Raw genomic sequence first — 24,879 nt, 5'->3', positions numbered from 1 at the left:
CCATTTCTTGCCTTCCTTTTCACCCTAACTTATTCAACCCATACTGAAGGATATTTTCTTTCCTGGATATATTATACTAACTGAAAATTATGTATTAGTTAGCTCTTCAACATAATCACCATTTAAGTGTTCAGAACAAATACCTTAACAAAGTATATATTTTTGTATGCATAAGATTCAAAAGGATGTATCCAACTCATCAAATGTTTGTATTTAAGAAATTTTAGCTAGGTGTAGTGGTGCACACCTATAATTCCAGCAACTCAGGAGGTTGAGGCAGAAGAACCTCAAGTTCAAGGCCAGCCTGGGCAACTTAGCAAGATATCCTCTAAAAATAAATAGAGCTGGTGATCTACCATAGTGGTAGTGTCCCCTAGGTTCAATCCCCAGTAGCACAAAACAGCAACAACAAAACCAAATCAAAAAGAAACTTAAAAATAATGATGTTGGGTTACAGCAAGGTGGAGCAGTAACATGGTATCCTGATGTATAAATTTGGACATAGAGCATATATATTAAACCAAAAAAAGTTACTATGTCAGTTATCTGGAATTACATTTTATAACCACTTGTTTATTATTAATCTTTTTATTACTAATGCATTTTGTGTTGGTCTTCAGAATCATGGCTTTTTGGTTTTTATGTCTTTATCTGATGGCTTCAAATTTAGTTCTCAATATTTCTGTGAGTTTCAAAATTAATATTTACTAATAGATGTTGAGTCATTTTATAGATATCTTTCAAATTTAATAAAATATTTGATTTTCACTTTTGTCTAAAACTACTACAATATTGAGTCTGTTTATTCAAAGTTGAATTATTTTTTTCATATTACCAACTTAAGATGAATATAGACAAGTTCATTTAATGCCTTGTCAGAGTTTTCCAAACATATTTGGCTTACCCTGCCTCTTTAAAAAAATTACTCAGCATCCCCCTCGAAATCTTCATTCTTTAAGTGAATTAACAGAATGATGCTGTAACAATTTTGTATGCTTTGATGTATCTATATTTTATTCCAGCACCTTCTGGATGGGTATCACCCACCTTGGGAACCTAGGGTATACTCTTCCAGACCATATAGCATGCATATAACAAATGTGCTTTAAGGTAATCCTAATGTATTTTCTCTTTTATAGTATTATTTCACTTAAAACATAGGCCAAGAGTAGAGCTCCTTGGTAGACCACTTGCCTGGCATGCACCAGGCCCTGGGTTTGATTCCTACCATTGCAAAAAATATATGTTTAAGCACTTTTTAAGGGCTACATAATATTCTTTAGTGTAGATATACTATTATTTATTTAATGGAACAAATAAAGGAGATAAACAAATTTTTGCTGCTTATAATCGTATTCCATGTTGTGAGGAATACTGTTTAAGTGAGACCTTTGTATGCATTCTTGATTTTTCAGGCAAAATTTCTAAAACTGCATTTGGTAGGGGAAAAAAAACTTTGGTGATAACTGGGGATTGAACCCAGGTGCGTTATACCTCTGAGCTACACCCCCAACCTATTTTATTTTTTATTTGGAAACAGCATTTCACTGAGTTGCTGAGGCTGCTCTTGAACTTGTACCTGTCTCATCCTCCCAAGTACTGAGATTATAAGCATGAACCATCTGGCTAGAAAATTTTAAGACTTGATGTGTATTGCCAATCCATCAATGGTTTAGTAAAGTACCCATTTTCTTACAAATATTTGCTATCCTTTAAAAGTTCTTATTATAAAATGTATATAGTAACATTATAAAAAGTGGGGGAATGTCTTAAATGCTATTTCTATAATATCCGTATTATGGTGATGATTATTATTTTTATGGTACTTGGAATGGAACCCAGGGGCATCCTACCTTCGAGCTATATCCCAACCCTATTTTTTTATTATTTATTTTGAAACAGGGTCTCGCTAGGTTGATGAGAGTCTCACTGCTTGCTGAGGCTGTCTTCAAACTTGTGATCCTCTTGTCTCAGCCTCCCAAGTACTGGGATTACAAGCATGTGCCACCATGCCCAGCCTATGATTATGATTATAACATTTATTACAGCATTCTGGGTTTTCATTATGTTCACAAATAGATATATTTATCCATACTGTTGGGCCTCTGCTTTTTTCATTGATGGTTAAATATTTTCACTTGACTTTACTTGGCCTTCGTGATTCTTCTTTGTGGCGAAGGTGGGTACTGGGAATTAAAGCCAGGCACCCTCTAGCAGAAGCTATATCTCTTGCCCTTTTTATTTTGAGACTAGATCTTGCTAAGTTTCTTAGGCTAGCCTTGAACTTGCAATCCTCCTGCCTCTACCTCCTAAGACAATGGGATTACAGGTGGCAGGCTTCCAATTTTTAATAGCCACTTGGTAGTAAATTAAACCCTCATATTTACCTAACTATTCTCATATTCCTGGACAACTTAATTGCCACCAGTTTGTAATATATATAATACTACAATAACAACAGAACTAGCCACTTACCATTTATTGACTATTAGGACACAGCCTTTGTTCTCATGTTATCCTTTCCGTCCTTCCCTTCCTTCTTTCTTCACTTCCTTCCTTTGGTACTAGGGATTGAACCCAGGAGCATTCTACCTTCAACCTACACCCCCAGCCAGATTTTATTTTTTATCTTGAAACAAAGTCATGGTAGTTTGATGAGGATCTTACTACTTGCTGAGGCTGTCTTCAAACCTGCAATTCTCCGTCTCAGCCTCCAAAGCGCTGAGATTATTAGAGAGCCATTACAGGCATGCACCACCATGCATGTGCCACCATTCCTGGCTGTCCTTTCTTTCTTATTTCTTTCTACCTTCACACATTTATCAGAAGCCTAATATTTGCCAGGTCCTGAGAATGCAAAATGAATGAGATTAAAAGAAAATGTAGGACTTCCGGGAAGGTGGCGACGGAGGAAAGCGGCACTTACAAGTCCCGCTAACAATCGAACTCTATTACCACAAAACCAGCGCCTTTCAGAGCCAGAAAACACCACCAGCAAAGAAATAAAAACTGTAAATACAAGGGACAGAGAAAAAGAGGGCTGGAAAACAAGACACCAGAAAGAAACCAGCCCGAAGTGCCGTGGCCACTGTGGCGCAGAGCACCCGGAGCCGCAGCACGAAGCAGCCGGAGCGGCCAGAGCCGCGGCGTGGAGCAGCTGGAGCCACAGCGCGAAGCGGCCAGAGTGGCCTACATCTTCCCTAGCAGCACCAGGCTTCAGAGAGAAGGGAAACTCAGAACGGAGCTTAAATTGAGAGAGGAGGTACGACGGCCTCGCGGCCTAGGATGCAGCAGCAGTGTCTTACTGCTGGCGGCACCGGCGAGTTCACCAGACAGCTCTAGACCAACGAACTCAACCAGCCACCAGGCGCCAGAGAGGAGGGGTGGACAGCGAGCCGAGGTGAGCAGGTGCTGAACAGCTGGGCAGCAGTCAGCAGTTTTTGTGGCACAAGAAGCGTCTAAAGCTCCCAAGGGCCGGGATCAGCACACCCCACAGGGACTTAGCAGAGCTCAAAACCAGAGAAGAACTATACCAACCTCACAGCCGAGGACGCGACAGCAGCGCCTTAGTGCTGGCAGCAGCAGCGAGTTCACCAGACAGCTGAAGACCAACGCACTCAACCAGCCACCAGGCTCTAGAGAGGAGGGGGGGACAGCGAGCCGAGGTGAGAAGGTGCTGAACAGCCGGGTGGCAGTTGGCTGTTTTGTCGGCACAGGGAATATCTAAAGCTCCCAAGGGCCGAGCACAGCACACCTGGCAGGGCCTCAGAGTAGAGCTCAAAACCAGAGAAGAAATACGCCGCATCACGGCTGAGGGCGTGGCAGTGGTGCCATATTGCCAGTGGCAGCAGCAGCAAATCCACCGAGTTCACTACAGCTCCATCAGCACACTCAACAACCGTGAGTCAAATTGCGGCCCCTAGGGGAGAAATCCCAGTACTGTACTCCCAGGGACTTGCGTAGATAGTCTCCCTGGGTTGGAGATTTTAGCAGTGCAACCCAGTGGGGGAGTGGCGGTGGCAGACATATCACACCATAGTCACAACTGCCAGCTGGAGAACGCCCAATTTGGCACCCCCCGCGGTCTAAGCAGCCTCGATTGACTCCCTGGGTCTGAGACTTTGTGATACAACCCAGTAAAGGAGTAGTGGTGACTGAGATACCACAGACTCGAGATCCAGAGCATCTTAAGTGAACTCGTAGTGACCCAGGGAAGAACCCAGAGAAGGCACAAATGTCCAAAATCATGGGAAAGAGAAATAACAATGGAGCAGTGAATGCCCACAACCCCACAATATCAGAATCTGATAACACAGAAATCCAAACATCTCTAGAAGATCAAATCAGGAAAATAACTTTAGAAATAATAGAGGACTTTCAAAAAGAACTCAGAGAGTAAAAAAGAGATAAAGCATGCAATCATTGAAATAAAGGCCTCAATTCAAAGTATAAACAACAGATTAAACCACATGGAGAATAGAATCTCGCTTCTTGAAGATGATCATTCCAAAAATGAATGCATAGTTTCTAATTTAGAAAAAAAAATCTGACAGCAGGAATCGGACATTGAAGAAATATGGGCCCATTTTAAGAGAGCTAACCTAAGAATAATTGGAATAGAGGAGGGAAAAGAAGGTGAAACCAAAGGGATCAATAATCTCTTCAAGGAAGTAATAGCAGAAAATTTTCCAAACATAGAGCATGAGGTTGATACACAGGTCCAGGAAACTTACAGAACTCCCTTTAGACAGGATCAGAGAAGAGGATCCCCATGTTCATGGATTGGCAGAATAAATATCATTAAAATGGCCACCCTCCCAAAAGTGATCTACAGATTTAATGCAATGCTCATATAACTACCAAGATCATTCCTCACAGACATAGAAAAATCAGTCCTTAAATTTATCTGGAATAACAAAAAGCCCAGAATAGCCAAGGTAGTTCTCAGGAACAAAAACCACGCAGGAGGAATTACAATACCTGACTTTATACTACAAAGCCATTGTAATAAAAACAGCATGGTACTGGCAAAAGAACAGATATATAGACCAATGGAGCAGAATAGGAGACCCAGAAACAAGTCCACACACTTTCAGCCAATTGATTTTTGACAAAGGGGCCAGAAACATACACTGGAAAAAAGATAGCCTCTTCAACAAATGGTGTTGGCAAAACTGGTTAACCATATGCATAAAATTGGATATTAATCCCACTTTTTCATCCTGTACAAAAGTCAACTCACGATGGATGAAAGACTTGGAAATTAAACCAGAGACCTTGAAGCTCCTTGAAGAGGGCATAGGTCAAACACTACAACACATAGGTACAGACAAACAGTTTCTCAAGAAGACCCCAAAGGCACAACAAATTAAAAGGAGAATCAATACATGGGATTGCATGAAACTGAAGAGCTTCTGTTCAGCAAAGGAAACTATCAAGAACCTCAATCAAGAGTGAACAGAATGGAAGAAGATTTTTGCCACCTACACCACCGATAGAGGACTAATATCTAGAATATACAGAGAACTCAAGAAACTCAACACTAAGAAAACAAAGCATCCAATAACAAAATGGGCAAATGAACTAAATAGACACTTCACAAAAGAAGAAATTCAAATGGCCAATAAATGCATGAAAAAATGCTCAACATCACTGGCAATCAGAGAGATGCAAATCAAAACTACCCTGAGATTCCACCTAACTCCAACTAGAATGGCAATCATTCAAAACACAAACAACAACAGGTGCTGGCGAGGATGTGGAGAAGTGGGAACTCTAAGACATGGTTGGTGGGATTGCAAATTAGTGCAACCACTATGGAAAACAGTATGGAGAATCCTCAGAAGAATGGGAACAAATCTACCATTTGATCCAGCAATATCACTGTTGGGTATCTACCCAAAAGAAAAGAAACCAAACTACCAAACTAATGCATGTGTATCTATGTTCATAGTTGCACAATTCACCATAACCAAACTATGGAACCAGCCAAGATGTCCATCAACAGATTAATGGATTACAAAACTGTGGGATATGTACACAATGAAATTTTACTCAGCCATCAAAAAAAAAAAAAAACAGCTCAATTACATCATTTTCAGGGAAATGGATGGAACTGGAAGACATTATGCTAAGTGAGATTAGTTAGTCACAAAAAATAAGAAATCAGATGCTTTCCCTAATATGTGAGAGTTAGGGAGAAATGGGTCATAGGAGGAACTCTTGAAAGGGGAAATCCTATAGAGGAACAAACAAGACAATCTAAAGGAGGAGAAAGGAGGGGGAAAAGAGGAAAATCTCTAAAACACACAATGTACTTAAACATATCGAAGTCAATCACTAAGCCAAGCAAGGGAGGGAGGGATGGGAAGGGAATGGAGTGGGAATTGGGTAGGGGTTAAATCAGCGATGAGTACATGTTTGTACACACAAGTTTTTTACCCCAATATGTTGTATGAATATAATGCACCAATAAAAAATTTTATAAGAAAAAAATAAAATATATGTTAAAATTCTTATTAAGGATGATGGGTATGTTTTTCTACTCATGTACTTACCAACACACACACATTGCCCCATCCACCTATGATTTCCCCCCTAAAGCTTGAATGAGTTGCTGACATGATTGCCACTTCTCTCTAAATATTTCAGTTTAAGAATAAGGACAAGCAGGGTGTGGTGATGCTTGGGAGGCTAAGACAGGAGGGTCACAGGTTCAAGGCCAGCCTTAGCAACTTAGTGAAACCCTGTTTAAAAATTTTAAATTTTTCAAAGTCTGGGGATAGCCGGGCGTGGTGGCGCACACTTGTAATCCCTGTGCTTGGGAGGCTGAGACAGGGGATCACACAGGTTTGAAGCCAGTCTCGGCTACTTAGTGAGACCCTGTTTCCAAATAAAATATAAAATAGGTCTGGGAGTATAGCCTGGAGGTAGAAAGACTCTGGGTTCTACCCCTAGTACCACACACACACAAAAAAAAGTCTGGGGATGAGGCTCAGAGGTAGAATGCCCCTGGATTCAATTCCTAGCACCCCCAACACACACACACACACACACACACACACACACACACACACACACACACTATAAAAGACAGAGATATCAGCTGGGGTATAACTCAGCATAACACTTGCCTACCATAGGTGAGGCCTTGTGTTTGATCTGCAATGCATGTGCATGGATGTGCATACACATACACACACAGGGATTTTCTCAAATACAGTATATTCTCTGACCATATTCAGAGAATTTAATATGGATATAATATTATTATATAATCTGTTATCCACTTTAAAATTTTTATCAATTCAGCTGGGCATGATGGCGCAAGCTTGTAATCCCAGCATTTTGGAGGCTGAGACAGGAGGATCTTGGTTCATGGACAGCCCAGCTACTTAGTGAGGCTCTTTGCAATTCAACAAGACCCTGTTTCAAAATGAAAGAATAAAAATTAGGGCTGGGGGTGTAACTCAGAGGTAGAATGCCCGTAGAATGCCCCTGGTTTCCATCCCCAATACTATAAAAAAAAATCAAATCATGTCCTTTATGACTACTTCTCCCCTTCAACCCCCTATGACTCATGATCTAATTAAAGATTGTATATTGCCCTTAGCTGTCCTTTCTCTTTTGTTTCCTTTAAATCTGCAACAGTTCTTCAGCCTTTGTTCATTTTTCATAACGTTGTTATTTTTGAAGAGTGAAGGCCAGTTATTTTATAGTCTTTTAAATTTGTTTGAAGTATTCTCTTTAGATTCTTGTTATATATATATATTTGTCAGAAATACCACATACGTGAAATTATTTTCTTTGCACATCATATTAGAAGTCATGTGATGTTGATTTGTCCAATATTGGGGAGGTTCAATTTAATTCCTTGGCTAAAGTGGGGTCTTCTACTGTAAAGTTAACATTTTTTTGCTTTAATAATTAAAATGTAATCTGTAGGAAGACACTGTGAAACCATGTACATACCCTGTTCTTCATCCAACTTTCACCCATTATATTTAACACCCATTTATGATTTTTCTAATTCAATCTTCCCTCATTTATTAGTTTCCTTTTACTGTATGAGCTTTCCCTTCCCTATTTATTTGTATCTATCAGTGTGAAGTCATGGATACTTACTTTACTGAACGTGTTATATTCTTTTACTGTTATTATTGCATACCCAAATTGTTCCAGGTTTGGGCAGTGGAAGTGCCTTTAAATTGGCTTCTGTGTGTTTCTGATGTGTCCTTCACATTCCTTTGTCAGTTCTTTTCTTTTTGGCCTAGTAAAGCTCATTTAGTACTTTCCTTGTCTCCATGTTGGGATCAGCCATTTCTCTAGGAAAGTGTCATCCCTTTTTTAGTTCGGAAACAAAATATGAACTAAGATTAAATATATATATATATATATATATATGTGTGTGTGTGTGTGTGTGTGTGTGTGTGTGTGTGTGTACACATACATACATACATACATACATACATGTATATATAGTCTCCAAGGCAATCTTGTTGGTATATTTCTGGAACCTACTGTCATAAAGGCTCTTTGTCTATAGAATTCCGGTCTTACTACATTGACAGGGCAGAGGTGGGGTTGAAGTGGTCTAGGGAGGTGGAGGAAACTAAGTGGAGTCAGTATATAGAAGGGCCCAACTCATTCAAAGGAGCTGCAATGTAGCTTCTAGCAGAAAGCTGGAGAACCATACAGGAACCAGTTCACTGAGGACTTCATTTGCCATCTGAAGGAGTTTAACCTTTAAAAGGAGCCATTATAGAAGGTTTAATAAGGTAGAGAAAGGATTGCTTTCTGTTATATTTGCATTCTAAGATCCCTCTTTGCTGTCACCAGTAGCAGTGTATAGAAAATCGAGGAGGTAATATTTTTAGTTATTTTCAAAAATGTTTTAAGTTTTTTTTTGTATTTGTCTTCTGATGGGAAGCTTGAGTATTGATTCATCTGCTTGTAGAATGATGTAACTCTTAAGTAGTACTTTTACAACCAGGATTGGAAAGGCTCAATAATAGTGTTCTTTGTTGAAAAAAATAACACACTCAGAATACATAATATAGTGTTAATTTTTAATAAAATATCTTGATTAGCAAGATGTACTTGAATAATGTCGATAATAGGAATGATATAGACATTCAATAATGAAGACTTTCTACCTGATTTTCAATGTAACTGAAATATGGAATGCAACAACAACTGTTTTGAAGTAGCAAATTGTATCCTTAGCTTGAATTTCACTATTATAACAGGCTTTGTTTCTGCACTGCTTACAGCCGGTATCCCAACCAGTTGCAGTTGAACAACAAGCAGCTCTTCAAAAACCAGAGGTAGTTAGAAGGTAAGTGCCATAAAATTAATACCATGAAAACAGTGAGGATATGCTGAAGTGTTCTCAGTGATTAGGTACTGAGGTACCTTGCCTAGGGAAGCTTCTGTGCTATTGTATTTGTGTTTAAATTCAATAAAAATGTTAGGCATTATTTTTACTTTTTAATATCAGATAAGGTCGAATGGATTGTGAAATTGTTGACATTTATTTTTAGTATTCTGTTCTAAGAAAAGCATAAAGGTGTTTAAAAGAGAAGAAAGTAATCATGTAATTAACAGTAAAATTTCAGCTAATCCAAAGAAATAGATTACATCTAAGTAGATAATTGTATTATTTGATACCTATAAGGTAGTATTTTTCTGTATGTTATTCAAATTGGGTAATATCTAATCTATTGTTATATCTTCAAGTTCCCTGATTCTTTCCTTTGTCTTTCATTCAACTATTATGCCTATTTAGTGAAGTTTTTGTATATTTAGTTATATAATTTCGATTTCATTCTTTTAAAATACCTAGTGTGTGTGTGTGTGTGTGTGTGTGTGTGTGTGTGTGTGTGTGTGTTACTAGGGATTAAACCTAGGGTCATTCTAGCTCATTCTGAGTTCTACTCTCAGCCCTATTTATTTTATTAATTGGTTGGTTGGTTGGTTGGTTTGGTGCTGGGAATTGAACCCAGGAACATTCTACCTCTGAGCTACACCCCCAGCCTGATTTTATTCTTTTACTTTGAAACAGAGTCTCACTAAGTTGCTGAGGCTGGCCACGAAATCTCTTGTCTCAGCCTTCCAAGTGCTAGGATTATAAGAGTGCACCACCACACCCAGCTTGCCTGCCTGTCTATCATCTTTCTTCCTTCCTGTCTGTCTTTCCGCCTATCTATCTATCTATCTATCTATCTATCTATCTATCTATCTATCTATCTATCTATCTATCTGTGGTACTGGGGATTGATCCCAGAAGCATTCTACCTCTGCGCTATACCCCAACCCCTACTTTACTTTTAAGTTTTTATTTGGAAAGAGGGTCTCACTACATTGTGTGGTGGGGGCGGTCTCATGAGGTTAGTGAGACTGAGTACGAACCTGTGATCCTCTGTTTCAGCCTCCCAACTTCTGGAATTACAGGTATATACCACCATGACTGGCTATTTTTATTTTGAAGTAGGATCTTGCTAAGCTGCTGAGGGCCTTGTTAAGTTGTTGAGGCTGGTCTTGAACCTGGAATATTCCTGTCTCAGACTTTCAAATACTGGGATTACAGGCACCACTTTGCCCAGCTAATATTTTCTATTTCTTTGATGAGTTTTTTTTTTTTAATCATTTGCTTCAAGTATGTGTAATTGTTCGTGAAGGACTTCTTTTATGGTTCTGGGAAGAATTATATTCCTATTTGTCTCCTGAAAGTTTTGGATATAAGAATCTGAATCCTACTCAATACTTGTATTTTAGCAGTCATTCACCAGCCTGGCCTGCTTGTATGAGCTGCAGTCCTTTCTAATGGCAGTTTAGTTTCCAGAGTCTTTGTGGTGTTCTGCTCTGCTTTGTTCACCTGAGAGCATAGACTTTCTTCTGCCATTGGATAGGTGAATAGGAGATGCTAAGCTACTATATTTTTCAAGTCTTGGGGGGATTTACTCAGATTGCTTTCATCTTCTCATTCTTCAGTGCCCTCCTGTGATGGACTACTATATTATTTCCAAATGATTTTTTTTGTTTTGTTTTGTTTTTTGGTGGTACTGGGGTTCCTGGAAGCCCTTCTACCTCCGGGCTACACTCCCAGACCTATTTCTACATTTTTATTTGGAAACAGGGTCTCCTAAGCCAGCGTGCGCGGCTGGCTTCGAACCTGCGCGATCCTCCTGTCTCTGCCTCCCAAGTGCGGGGATTACAAGCGTGCGCCACCACGCCCGGCTCCAAATGATTTTTATATCTATACTTAGTGAGGATGAGCAGGGAAGAGTTAAGATTTTGCCATCTTGTCCCAAACGTTAAACTACTCTTATAAGGCAGCTTTATAATGAATGCTATAGCCCCACTGGCTAAAATTGTATATCAGTGTTTTGTGTAGTGTGTGTGTGTGTGTGTGTGTGTGTGTGTGTGTGTGTGTGTGTAAAACGTTTTGCTGGGAATTGAATCCAGGACATTCTACTTCCAACCAACACCCCCAACCCATTTTTTTTAATAATTTGGAAACTGAGTCTCTCATCAAGGTGCTGAGTCTAGTTTTTGAACCTGTGATCCTACTGTCATATCCTTCCAAATACTGACATTACATATTTATACCACCGTGCCCAGCTAAAATTGTATATCGTTTATCCTCTGGAGGTGTTGCTACTGCCATTTCTCTGTGTATTTTTAAACTTGAGGGGAATTTTTTTGTGTGTGTGGTACTGGGGATGGAGCCCAGGGGCCTTCTACGTATGGGCTACATTCCCAGGCCTATTTTATATATTTAGAAACAGGGTCTCTTAAACCAGCTGAGGCTGGCTTTGAACCTGCGTGATCCTCCTGTCTCAGCCTCCCAAGCACAGGGATTACAAGCGTGCACCACCATGTCCAGCGGAGAATTATTTTTGTTGTGTCTGAGATTGAACCCAGAGCCTTCTAAATTGTAGGCAAGTGTTCTACCTCTGAGAGGTATATTGCTAACACTTCAGAGCAGTATTAATATGCTTTTTTCTGCCACTTATATTTATATAAATTATTTTTAATATATTCATAAAAATATCAGGAATTATTTTTATCTTTTTTATATTTCTATATAGATACTTTATGAGTAATTTTTAAAAGACTCACCTATAAATTAATTTAAAATACCCATTTTTTGTCAGTACTGGGGTTGGAACCCAGGGGAAATTTACCTCCAAGCTATGCCCCAGCCCTATTTTTTATTATTTATTTTGAAACGGGGTCTCACTGAGTTGCAAAGGGCTTCACCAAGTAGCTGAGGCTGTCTGTGAATCCTCCTGTCTCGGCCTCCCAAGTACTGGGAGTACAAGCGTGTGCTACCATGCCTGGCTTAAAACATCCATTTTAAAAGGAAATATTTTTGGTGCTTACTGATCTTGTCATTTAAATTTTGAATATTTTTATTTGAGTTCTCGCATATATTCAGTTATCTTTAAGTTTATTAAAGAAAAATTGAAAATGTGTTTTGCTCAGATAAACTGTTAGCCTATCCTTTCATAATCATACTGATTTAAACCTGTAGAATATAACTAGTTATAATGAATCATATTAAAACATTTTCAAAGGATGTATTGGGGGCAGTACTGGGGATGGAACTCAGGGCCTCATGTATGCTAGGTGAATGCTCTACCACTGAGCTACATCCACAGCCCCTGAACCATTGTTATACTACTCATTTTCAGTTGTTCTGCCTCCTATGTTATTCCTATCTCTCCCAATTCATCAGTCTATGCACTTTTGAGCTCTTTTTCCTATTTTGAGTGATTTTTTTTATTTTAAAAGTTTTATTTCAGAATATTAATGAAATTTCCCCAAAACAAATATTGTAAAAATTAAGAGCAATTCCTATATAAAATGTTCCATAGAAGGTTATCACTTGTAATGTTTTCTTTCATTCCTATCATTGTGAGAAAATACTTGCCAAACATTTATAATACAATTTCATTTTTCTTTTTTTAACTTTATTGGTGCATTGTAATCATAGATCTTAATGGGGTACAAGATGGTAGAGGCGTAAGTGCACACACATCTCCCAGTTAGCCCTGCTCAGTTCCCACCCCATTCCCTCCCCCTCCCTCCTTCTCATGTTTGGCTTAATGACTGGCTTTGATATGTTTGTTAATGTACATCCTGAACATTAGCGAATTTCCTTCTTTCTCCAGCCCATCTCCTCAGGTCACCTTATTTGCTCATCTGTAGGATCTCCTTCTTCGTCTAGAGTGCCTCCTGTGACCCATTTTCTCCCTAGCTTTCACATATTAGGGAGAACATCCAATTTCTTACGTTTTGTGACCGATTAATCTCACTTAGCATAATGTTCTTCAGTACCATAGATAGCTTTGTTGGAATATAATTTGCATACCTTACAGTTCACCCATTGAAGTATATTATTCAGTGTTTCTTGGTATGTTCAATGTTGTACAATGATAAATTTTTTTGTGTGTGTGGTACTGGAGATTGAACCCAGGAGCATTCTGCCTCCGAACCCTATTTTATTTTTATTTTGAAACAGGGTCTCACTAGGTTGCTGAGAATCTCACTACTTGCTTAGGCTGGCCGTGAACCTGCAATCCTCCTATCTCAGACCCCCAAGTAGTGAGATTATAGATATGGATCACTATGCCCAACTAAATCATGACTTTCGAGTGTGTGTGTCTGTGTGGTTCTGAGGATGGAACCCAAGGGCATTCAACCTCCGAGCTACACCCACTACCCTATTTTTTTTTGAAACAGGGTCTCACTAAGTTGCAGAGGGCCTCACTAAGTAGCTGAGGCTGTCTGTGAACCGCGATCCTCTGGTCGCAGCCTCCTGAATGCCAGGATTACAAGCATGTGCCACCACGCCCGGCTGAATTATAACTTTTTTAAATGGTGTATTTTTTATTTTTCTTGAACTCATTTACAATTTTATAATTGGAAATTTTTCTTAGAATTTTACTATTAGGGTTTGAATGAGTTACTCTTTTTGAAATTACCAGCTTGAATCAAGATGTGGCAGCTATGAAGGAAAACACCAATAACCCTGATACTCTAAGTGGAAATGGCAAACAGGATCGGATGAAACAGAGAAGAGCTTCCTGTCCCCGACCAGAGAAGGGGACTAAATTTCAGCTCACTGTCCTTCAGGTTAGTGTGTAAATATGGCTTGTTAGAGCCCACGTGGAGATCTTAGAGGTTCCGGGAGGGGCGATAGTGTGGAAATAGGGGAAGAATATTATGAACCCACCTGAAAACTGACTTTTACTCCATTAAAATTTTCCTGGTAAGAATATTATATGTTAATTGTTAAACTTGGGGAATATGACAGAAAAGGCAGAAAATAAAGCACATAACTACCAAGAGCTGTAACTCCTGCTAACATTTTAATTTTCATTTTTACTATATATATATATATGTAGTATATATAGTATATATGTAATACATATTTTATATTATTAAGATTTTAATATTATTAGTAATCATAGAAAAAGTTCTCTTGAATTCTTTTGTGGTAAGTATCACAAATGTGCATTCTTTTTATCATGTAATTCTTCAAAAACCCTGTATGCTAGGTGGTAGTGTACTCATTACAAATGAGAATGTTTAACATCAGAGAAGCAAGGTAATTTGCCTGCCTTTCAAATAGTAAATGATAGATCTTTTTATTTATTTATTTATTTGGTGGTACTGGGGGTGGAACCCAGAGGCTTTCTACCTCTGGGCTATACTCCCAGACCTATATTTTATATTTTATTTGGAAACAGTGTCTCACTAAGTTGCTGAGAGCCTCACTGAGTAGCTGAGGCTGGCTTCGAACCTGTGCTATCCTTCTTCTGTCTCAGCCTCCCAAGCCTGAGGATTACAAGCGTGCACCACCACGCCCGGCACCAAATGATAGATCTTAACTCAGATCAGACTTTGAAGCCTATATCTCTAAACAGTATGAAATATGTGTCATAGATGTTTAAACCTATATATTAATTTTATATCATGTATTTCAAAAAACTTAATGCATCATATATATTTTCCTATACTATTAAGTAATATTTCAATAACTTTTTTTGTGTGGTACTGGGGGTGAAACCCAGGGCCTTCTGCCTCAGGCTATACTCCCGGACCTATTTTATACTTTTTTTGGAAGCAAGGTCTCACTAAGTTGCTGAGAGCCTCACTCAGTAGCTGAGGCTGGCTTCGAACCTGTGCCATCCTCCTGTCTCAGCCTCCCAAGCACTGGGATTACAAGCGTGTGCCACCACACCAAGGCTCAATAACATCTTAAATGGCTACATGAGATAGTCCATTATATACAAATAAAATTTAATTATGTGTAATCTTCTTTTAGGTTCATTTTCTCTCTTTTCATTTTTCTCTTATATTTTCATTTTTCTCTCCAGACTTTTTCTTTAACTTTCTGTCATTCATTCTTTCTCTCCTCTCTCCATTTCTATCTCTTCCCCTCTCTCTACTCTTTTCCTCTCTCCTGTTTCTCCTTTTCCCTTTCTCTTTCTGCAGCAAATGTCTTAGAACATAAATCTTTACATTTTCCCTGCTTATTTGCTTATGACAGATTGTTAGAAGTAAAATTAGTGGATTAAAGAGTAGGAAAACTTTGGTATTGGAAGCGTAGCCCAGTCGTGGAGTGCATGCTTAGCATGTATGAAGACCTGCATTCAGTCTCCAGCACACACACTCATGTACCAAGACTTTCAGAGTCTCTAAATATATGTTGCTAAATAGAATTCTAGAAATGAATAACTGGATTTAGATATTGCATTGCAGATAGCTATAGTGACTTGTAACTTTTTCTTTTATATGAAAGTTTTAAAAATTTTTTTAAGTTTTGTATTGGTGCATTGTATATGAAAGTTTTATTTCATTTTCATTCCCATGTGATCACATTTCTAACTTTGGTGCAGTACTAGTGGTTGAACCCAGGGCCTCATGCTTCCTGGGCAGGTGATCTACCAATGAGCTATATTCTGGCCTTTTTTGTTCTATATTTATTTATTTATTTATTTTGTGGTACTGGGGATGGAACCCAGGGGCATTTTACCTCCGAGCTATACCCTCAGTCCTATTTTTTATCTTTATTTTGAAAAAGGGTCTCACTGAGTTGCAAAGGCCGCACTAAGTAGCTGAGACTGTCCACGAACCATGATCCTCCTGTCTCAGCCTCCCAAATGCTGGGATTACAAGCATGAGCCACTGCGCCTGGCTTGTTCTTTCTTTCTTTCTTTCTTTCTTTCTTTCTTTCTTTCTTTCTTTCTTTTGGTGGTACTGGGGTTCCTGGAAGCCCTTCTACCTTAGGGCTACACTCCCAGACCTATTTTATACTTTTATATTTGGAAACAGGGTCTCTAGGCCAGCACGGCTGACTTTGAACCTGCGCGATCCTCCTGTCTCCGCCTCCCAAGTGCGGGGATTACAAGCGTGCACCACCACACCCGGCTTTTTCTTTATTTTGAGACGAGGTCTCACTAAGTTGTTGAGGCTGGCCTCAAACTTGTGATCCTACTGCCTCAGCCTCTGGAGTAGCTGGGATTACAGATATACAGTACCATGCCCAATTCTAATTTAGTTTTTCCTCAAGTAATTTGTGCCCATTAGATTTGGAATGACTGTTTAGGTGGCATTTCACCAATATAAAACAGTGGTTTTTTTTAAATTTCAAAACCATGGAAACCATTTTCTGCATATTTGTGAACTTAGCTAGATAGTCCCTGCACAATTTACAAAAAGAAAACACTGACTCTTAAACTGGTAAAATGTGTGTACTTAGGTGTCAACCTCTGGAGACAACATGGTAGAGTGTCAGCTAGAGACACACAACAACAAGATGGTCACCTTCAAGTTTGATGTTGATGGTGATGCGCCGGAGGATATTGCAGACTACATGGTAAGTATAGTAAAACCCAGTGTTTTGCCCTTTAGCATTCTCTGTCTCATTTCTCTCTAACTCTCCCTCTGTTTATTTGGAGCCACCTCTTTTTAAAGAATATGGTTAATACTTAAAGTAAATACAGAGATAAAAAGTTTATGATCAAGTATAAGCCACTACATTTTTAATCTCTGGCTATTAAGATCACCCTAGTTTTTTTGTTTGGTTTTGCGGTACTGGGGGTTTAACCCAAGGACATTCTACCTCTGAGTTAAACACCTCATCTTATATTATTTTTTAAATTGTCGAGGTTGGCCACAGACCTGAAGTCCTCCTGTCTTAGCTCCCGACTACTGGGATTACAGGCAGGTACCACCATGCCCAGCTTCTAATGAACTTTTAAAAATAATTTCTATGTATGGGGCACTGATTAAATCAGAATTTTAGAAGGTGAGGCCTGGGCATCAATAGTTTATCGAGTACAGGTTATTCTAATGTGTACCCACTTATCCTTATCTGTAAGTGTTCAAAGTTATATTCTTCATTTCACTTAGTTGTTTTAAGATTTTGTTTGAATTGTTGGGCTTATGTTAGTGGGTTTTTTTTCTTTTTCCTTTTTTGGATGGGAATGGCATCAAGGCTGCAGGAAGTGTTTGTAATGCTTTTGTTTCTGCATTCCTGGTCAAGCAGAAGTAAATATTTAAAACTTAAATATTTTTTTCAATTCTGCCTCTAGTTTAACATAGTATTTTATGAAATGCTTCTTTCATATTTCTTGTGGACATTTAGCCCAAATAAAGGTCTTTGGCCTGCTATTTATTATCTTCTGAGAGATTTCATTTTGTGATTTAAAAGCTTTTAGGTTTGGGCATCCTAGTTTTAAACATTGCCTCAGTTACATTCTTTGAATAACAATGAATTATAAGAACCTCAAATATTTGCGAAATAGTGGCTTCTCTGGTAGGTACCACTAATCTGACAACTATCAGTGGTCTGAGAATAATTGAACGCATTATTTGACATTTTATTGCTGGTCTTATTCTGTTGTGGTACTTGGATTTAGATACTCAGTGTTAATTTTTTTTCTTAATAGTCACCACCATTTATACTATAGTATAATTTTTGTGTGTGTGTGGTACTGGAGATTGAACCCAGGAACATTCTGAACTCTGAGCTACACCCCCAGCCCTAATTTTTATTTTTATTTGAAAATAGGGTCGCACTAGGTTGATGAGAGTTTCACTACTTGCTGAGGCTATCCTCAAACCTGTTATCCCCCTGTCTGAGCCTCACATCTCCTGAGATTACAGGCATGTCCTACCACACCCAGGTTCTGTAGTATAATTTTGAAGAAACAAAATTCCTTTTTATGAATAGACTGACTTTTATTTTTGGGGGCAGGTTGAAGATAACTTTGTGCTAGAAAGCGAGAAGGAAAAATTTGTAGAAGAATTGAGGGCTATCGTAGGTCAAGCCCAGGAGATCCTTCATAACCACTGTACTGCAGAAAAGGCCATTGGAATAGACTGTGTCACCTTGGAATCCAACAGTAACCAAGTAAGAGCAATTGTTTAGCAAGTAGGCCATTTGGATATGTATCAGGAACTTATTTATTTATCTATTCATTTTTAATTCAGACAGGATCATCTGAGCAAGTACAGATTAATTCTGCATCCACTCAAACCAGCAGTAAGTATATTTAATAAAATTTACCATTCAGCTTTTGAAACAAGACATTTGAAAACTTTAAATTACATTTGTTCATTCATTGAGATGGGCATTTGCCAAAAAGTAATTTGATAAGTATTTTACCACACTTTGAAAGTACCTTATAGCCCAGAGATTAAAAAAAAAAAAACTCTCTTCTTCAAATTTCCTCCAAGTGTTGTATCTTTATTTGATCAATTTTTTTTTTGTGGGTCTGGGGATGGAACCCAGGGGCATTCGACCTCCGAGCTACGTCCCCTGCTCAATTTTTTATTTTTTATTTTGAAACCTGGTCTCATTGTGTTGCGGAGGGCCTCACTAAGTAGCTGAGGATGTCTGTGAACCACGATCCTCCAGTCTCAGCCTCCCGAATGCTGTGATTACAAGCGTGCACCACCACGCCCGGCTGATCAGTTTATTTCTGAGCTGTCACATGGTATGTTACTGGGAAAATAGAGTACTGACAACTTTTAATGGCCCATTTGAGATAACTGGTAAGTTGTTTTTTTCTGATGTGAGGCGGACAGAAGATTTGTTTCCTTTTTGTCATAGAGCTGCATGAAAGTATTATGTGAAATACAAATCACTGTTGTGGTTCTTTTGTTTTGTGGTACTAAACTCAGGGCCTTGTACATGGTAAATAAGTGCTCTACAATTGAGCTATAGTGTCTGTCTGCCTGCCTACCTGACTGTCTTCCTTCCTTCCTTCCTTCCTTTCTTTTCTTTCTTACTGGGGATTGAACCCAGGGATATTCTACCTCTAAGTTTCACCCCAGCCCTCTTTTTATTCTTTATTTTGAAACAGGGTCTCACTATAGTGTGGAGAGCCTTACTAAGCTGAGGCTGGCTGCGAACCTGCAATCCTCTTGTCTCAGCTCTCCATGCCTGGCTTTATTTTTTTGAAACAGGGTCTCATTGAATTTCCCAGGCTGGCTTTGAACTTATAGTCCTCCTGAATCAGCCTCACATGTAGCTGGGATTACAGGTGTGTGCCATCACACCTGAACAGAAAGATGCTTAACTAAATGTTTGCCTTATGCTTTAGTAATCATTCATAATGTGATTTCCTTACACCATTGATATATCTCTAGTAGCTCTGATTTCAACTGAAAACTTCTTGTAAAACCAATACCATATAAACTTCCAGAGACAAAAACTATGTTCATATGTTTTCTTTTCTAATGACTTTATCTCACCATTCTTCTCAACTCTGCTCATGGGTATATTAAGAGTATCTGGGAGGGGGAGAAGCACCATAGATACATGAGGACCTCTAAAGGAATTTTAGCAACATGAAGAAGCAAAAGGTGGTGTGGGAGTAATGGAAAAATTTATCACTGTCCTGAAATTTAGTTTGTGTTAGAATATTAGAGTCCTTCTGTATCTTATTTTCCTAGTTAGCAGAGCTCTGAACAAGTTTTTAAATGATTAAAAAGGCTATAGTTTAGACAGAAGTTTACAAAGTAGGACTTATGATGTAGGGACTTGTTTTATTTTATATTTCATATTTGTATACAGTAAAATTAAGTTTATGTGTACAGTTCTTTAAATTTTAATAACTTGTATAAGTTTATTTAAGCAACACCGCAATCAGGATATCGAATTCCTTCTAAGTGCCACTGACAGAAACCATGGTATTAGTTCTTCAGACTGTAAGTCAGGGTCAGGAGGGAGGTCTGGTCTTATACTTTCTAATTGTCCTAGTAATGTTGGAAATAAAGATAAAAGACGAGTTAGATTTTTAACCTGGTCTCTTTAGTTAGTAAACAAATTGACAGTTGTTGAACCTACTAATTTTTTTGCTAATTCTTCCTACAGATGAATCTGCTCCTCAGTCATCCCCAGTAGGTCGGTGGCGATTTTGTATCAATCAAACAATAAGAAACCGTGAGGCTCAGTCTCCTCCTCTTCAGCCTTTGATGGCTGTGGTTCCAGGGATACAGCCATTTCTGTGTAAGCTTTCATTCATTACCAGCTTTGTCCAGACTCAGTAGATATGGGTATCAAATATATATGCAGCCGGGCGTGGTGGCGCACACTTGTAATCTCAGTACTTGGGAGGCTGAGACAGGAGGACTGCAGTTTCGCGGCCAGCCTCATCTACTTCGTGAGGCCTCCACAATTTAGTAAGACTGTTTCAAAATACAGAATAATAAGCCAGGCATGGTGGCTAATGCTTGTAATCCCAGCATTTGGGAGGCTGAGACCCGAGGATTGCGGTTCGCAGACAGCCTCATCTATTTAGTGAGGCCTCCAAAACTTAGTAAGATTCTGTTTCAAAATACAGAATAATAAGCCAGGCGTGGTGGCGCACGCTTGTAATCCCAGCATTTGGGAGGCTGAGACCAGAGGATCGCAGTTCACGGACAGCCTCAGCTACTTAGTGAGACCTTCTGCAACTCAGTGAGACCCGGTTTCAAAAAATAAAAAATGAAAAATAGGGCAGGGGCTGTAGCTCGGAGGTCGAATGCCCCTGGGTTCCATCCCCAGACCCCCACACACAGAAAAATACAGAATAAAAAAATAGGCTGAGCCGGGTGTGGTGGCACACGCTTGTAATCCCAGCATTTGGGAGGCTGAGACCGGAGGATCGCGGTTCGCGGACAGCCTCAGCTACTTAGTGAGGCCCTCTGCAACTCAGTGAGACCTGGTTTCAAAATAAAAAGAATAAAAAATTGGGCAGGGGGTATAGCTCGGAGGTCAAATGCCTCTGGGTTCCATCCCCAGACCTGCAAAAAAAAAAAAAAATAGGTTGAGTGTGTAGCTTGAAGATAGAATGCATCTGGGTTCGATCCCCAGTACTGCAAAAAATAAAATTTTTATATATAATATATATGTGTGTGTATATGTGTGTGTACATACATACATACATACATATATATATATATATATATATATATATACACACACACAATAGCTTTAACTTATTTTCTTGAGTATTTTCTTTTCATATCAATTTTCCTTTTGTTTGTTTGTTTGTTTTTGGTGGTACTGGGGGTAGAACCCAGAAGCCTTCTACCTCCGAGCTATACTCCCAGACCTATATTATATTTTATTTGGAAACAGGGTCTCACTAAGATGCTGAGAGCCTCACTAAGTAGCTGAGGCTGGCTTCGAACCTGTGTGATCCTACTGTCTCCCAAGCGTGGGGATTACGAATATGCGCGACCATGCCCAGCTCATATCAATTTTCATTGGCACTTTTTTTTGCAGTACTGGGAATCAAGCCCAGGGGCATTCTATGTCCAAGCTACATCTCCAGCCCTATTTTTTATTCCTTAGTTTTAAATAGTGTCTCATTGAGTTGCAGAGGACCTCACTAAGTAGCTGAGGCTGTCCACGAACTACAATCCTCCTGTCTCAGCCTCCCAAACGCTGGGATTACAAGAGAGCACCAACATGCCCAGCTTTCATAAGCATTTTTGAAGACTGTTGATTATTAGCTCATAACATTTTATTTTCTATTTAACATTTATTTTTAAAAGGTGGTTTTTTTCCCTCTCCAGGTCAAATTGTGTGATTTTTTAAAAAATTTTCTTACATTTACTTTTGTATGTGATCTTGGGGATTGAACACAGGAGGCTTTCTACCTCCAAGTTATACCTCCAGCCCTGTTTTATTTTTTATTTTGAAACAGGTTCCCAGCTGCTGAGGTCCTCACTAAGTTGCTGAGGCTGGCTTCAAATCTGCTATCCTACCATCTCAGCTGCCCATGTACTGGGATTACAAGAGTACACCAACATGCCTGGTTATTTTTTTTTTAACTTCGAGGCAGAATCTTCATAAGTTGCTGATGATCTTGCTACATAGCTGAGGCTGGCTTCTAACCTGTGATGCTCCTATCTGAGCCTCCCACATACTGAGATTGCAGGTTTGCACCACCAAGCCCAGCAGAATGGCATGATATTTTGAGTCTTACATAAAAGAGTGCTTTCACAGGAGTTTTCATTTGTTCCTTGCTCTTCTTGTCCCTTTTTGGGTTGGGTATTTGTCCATGCTTTATACTTAACTATTCTTCTTTTATTGTTCCAGATTCAAGAAACACAAGTAATAAGGAAACATCACAGGATACACTGCTCAGTATAGAAAATAATCCATGCCAGCGTCCACTTTTCACCTCTAAATCAGAACACAAGGATGTAGTTGATGGTAAGATTTCTGAATGTGCTAGCGTAGGAACCAAGCAGCCAGCTATACTTTATCAAGTGGAAAATGGCAGGCAGATAATGGCACCGGTTACTAGTAGTTCCAGCTATTCTGCTACTTCAGTTCCAGTTGAATGTGAGGGACTCACCAGCCAAACAGGCATGTTCACACCAATGTATCCATGTCACCAAGCTGCCAATCAGGCTGATGCACTTTTGGCCCAACCTGGTGAATCAACTCAGGTTGCTGGTAATGCTGTTACAGTTTCAGCATTTGTGTCTGATCAAAAGCTTCAGTCCTTATCAGTACAACAGTCAACTGTGGATGCAGAGTTGTTCTCCCAAGAAGGAGAAAGCACAGCGAACACTGAAGCGAGTTCTCCTAAGGCCACTCAGACGCCTGGCCTTGAACCAACTACCCTTTTAACCACTGCTATGCTGGAATCAGATGGGGAAAGACCTCCAAAAATGGAGTTTTCAGACAACCGAATTAAAACTCTGGATGAAAAGTTAAGAAACTTGCTGTATCAAGAGCACAGCATTTCTAGCGTCTATCCTGAGAGTCAGAAAGATTCCCAAAGTATAGACTCACCATTTTCTTCTTCTGCTGAAGATACGCTGTCCTGTCCAATGCCGGAAGTCATAGCCATCAGTCATTGTGGAATTCAAGATAGCCCTGTACAATCCCCTAATTTCCAACAGACAGGCTCTAAGATTCTGTCCAATGTGGCTGCGAGTCAGCCTGCTAACATATCAGTGTTCAAAAGGGACCTGAATGTGATAACTTCTGTACCCAGCGAATTGTGTTTACATGTAAGTATCATTCTTTCTGATTTCATATTTGCTTTGTATTTTAAAGAAATGCCTTACTTACTATATTTCTGCCTTTTGAAATGAAATTGTATATGTCATGAGATTCTGAGGTCACAATTTTTTTTTATTGGTGCATTGCAATCATAGTGAGGTTCAGAGGAACATAAACATACATACACACAGCTTTTGTTGTGTGTTTCCTTCTGGGTCCCAACCTGTTGCCCCTTCCTCCCCATGCGTATTATTAACATTAATATTGATAACTTCATATATGAACAAAGTACTATTTGAATTATTTCCATTACTAGATCCCCCCTTTGACTTCCCTCCCTCAAATCCCCTTCCACTAGTCCATTAGTAGCTCCTCTCATTTATCTGAAGTCCTTCTTGTTTTCCAGTTGCTCTTCAGCATCTATATGTAAATGAAAACCGAATTTTACGCTTTCTGTGACTAGCTCATCTTGCTAGCATAATATTCTTAAGTTTCATCCACTTTCCTATGAATGACACAATTGTGTACTTAATGGCTGCATAAAATTCCGTTGTGCGTATATACCATAATTTCATAATCCACTCCTCTGTTCATAGGCACCTCAGCAGGTTCCATAGTTTGGCTTTTGTGAATTGTGCTATTATAAACACGAACATGCATGTATTCCTATAGTATTCTATAGGAATACAGTTCTATAGTCTTCAGTTCGTTTGGTCAGATCCCAAGGAATGCTATAGCTGGGCCATATGGTGGCTCCGTTCCCAGCCTTTTAAGGAATCTCCACAATGAACATAGCAGCTGCACTAATTTGCCATCCCACCAACATGTTCCTTTAAGAAGGAACAAGACTTAAGCTGTAGGTACTCAGAACTTCTCAGTACACATGGCAGATCTATCTTGAGTAAGAGAGCCCTCTGGTGAATTAGCTAGGAACTTGCCAGGCAATGTCTATATTTGTATTAATGGCAGAACAGAAATTAATCCGGGATTTTTTATCTGGATTAGAAAGAACTTACTTTAAATTTTGACTTCACAGGAAATGTTATCAATTTCCTTTTAAAATTTTTATTCTTTAATCATGTTTGGGAGGTTTAATTTACTTGAAAAAAGTGAAAGTCATCCATACTTCCATGACTTTTTAAAAAGTTATATAGAAGTTGAACATGATGGTGCAGGCTTATAATCCGAGTACTTGGGAGGCTTAGATGGGAGGATCACAGTTTGAAGGACAGCCTCAGGAAGTTAGTGAGACCCCATTTCACAATATAAAATTAAAAAATGCTAAGCGTGTAGCTTGGAGGTAGAATGCTTCTAGGTTCAATTTCCAGTACCAAAGGAGAAAAGAAAAG

At 39.1% G+C, this 24,879-nt stretch overlaps 1 protein-coding gene across 3 annotated transcripts in view; it reads left to right on the top strand.

Moving 5' to 3' along the window:
- WNK3 (WNK lysine deficient protein kinase 3) overlaps positions 1 to 24,879 on the top strand; it is a gene marked incomplete at both ends in the record, with an annotated part of 171,323 nt that overhangs the window by 95,729 nt on the left and 50,715 nt on the right. For all 3 annotated transcript variants that reach the window (XM_080719258.1, XM_080719257.1, XM_080719256.1), the window contains 7 exons: positions 9,273 to 9,337; positions 13,995 to 14,142; positions 16,775 to 16,891; positions 18,275 to 18,430; positions 18,511 to 18,562; positions 20,399 to 20,533; positions 22,613 to 23,538. In XM_080719258.1, the coding sequence (XP_080575384.1) occupies positions 9,273 to 9,337; positions 13,995 to 14,142; positions 16,775 to 16,891; positions 18,275 to 18,430; positions 18,511 to 18,562; positions 20,399 to 20,533; positions 22,613 to 23,538 (1,599 nt within the window). The remainder of the gene's footprint in view (positions 1 to 9,272; positions 9,338 to 13,994; positions 14,143 to 16,774; positions 16,892 to 18,274; positions 18,431 to 18,510; positions 18,563 to 20,398; positions 20,534 to 22,612; positions 23,539 to 24,879) is intronic.

Source organism: Muscardinus avellanarius, assembly GCF_963383645.1.
Source record: "Muscardinus avellanarius genome assembly, chromosome: X".
Lineage (NCBI taxonomy): Eukaryota > Metazoa > Chordata > Mammalia > Rodentia > Gliridae > Muscardinus > Muscardinus avellanarius.
This window is presented reverse-complemented; position numbering and strand designations above follow the sequence as displayed.